Source organism: Phytophthora parasitica (assembly GCF_000247585.1).
Source record: "Phytophthora parasitica INRA-310 unplaced genomic scaffold supercont2.173, whole genome shotgun sequence".
NCBI classification, from domain to species: domain Eukaryota; phylum Oomycota; class Peronosporomycetes; order Peronosporales; family Peronosporaceae; genus Phytophthora; species Phytophthora nicotianae.
Window position 1 is genome coordinate 45,875 of NW_008649159.1, and position 603 is coordinate 46,477.

The 603-nt window shown below is 58.7% G+C and overlaps 1 protein-coding gene across 1 annotated transcript; it reads right to left on the reverse strand.

Annotated features, from left to right (window-relative positions):
* Positions 1 to 52: 52 nt before the first annotated feature.
* Positions 53 to 435, reverse strand: PPTG_19754 (hypothetical protein; the record flags this gene model as incomplete). The annotated part of the gene is made up of 2 exons (XM_008918285.1): positions 53 to 309; positions 375 to 435. 2 exons carry the CDS (start codon positions 433 to 435, stop codon positions 53 to 55), a joined length of 318 nt encoding a protein of 105 aa, XP_008916533.1.
* Between the last annotated feature and the right edge of the window lie 168 nt (positions 436 to 603).

Genomic DNA, 603 nt, shown 5'->3' on the forward strand with positions numbered 1-603 from the left:
CGATCAACACAATGTGGGCCACCGCAAAGTAGCCGGACTCGCGTCCTATTTATTAATACTCAGATATAGCACTACGCTTTAGCGCTTCGCGCTCGTTTTGATCCGTTTTTCGTCCAGAGACTACTTGCTTTTGTCGTGCTTCGCCCTCGTGGCATAGCCTCTCCGACCGAGACCACGGCTGTCCTTCCGAGGCGTACAACCAACCGTCGCCAAGACCCTGCACGCGAGGCCTTCTCTCAGCAATGACCTCGGATTCCCCGTCCAGAGTCACCACTGCCAGACACCGCACGCCGCTTTGGAACTGACCCACTGCATTACACGTCCGTCCACCGCAGCCACTGTTCAGTGACGCGTCCATCACCTACCGCACATACCCTCGTCTGTCACCGCACTGCCACTTGCACCACGCTTCGCTAGCTCGCCACCGAGTCGCATCGTTTTAACCCACGACTCACTACACATTCGTCACCGAGTTGCCTCGTGCAACCGATGCCGACTCACTCGCCCGTAGCCCGTTCTCACACCGAGGTGGCGCCGTAACACGCTGGTCTCACACGACCACAAGCCCGTGGGTGGTACCCTCGTTTAGTCAGCCGCCACCCG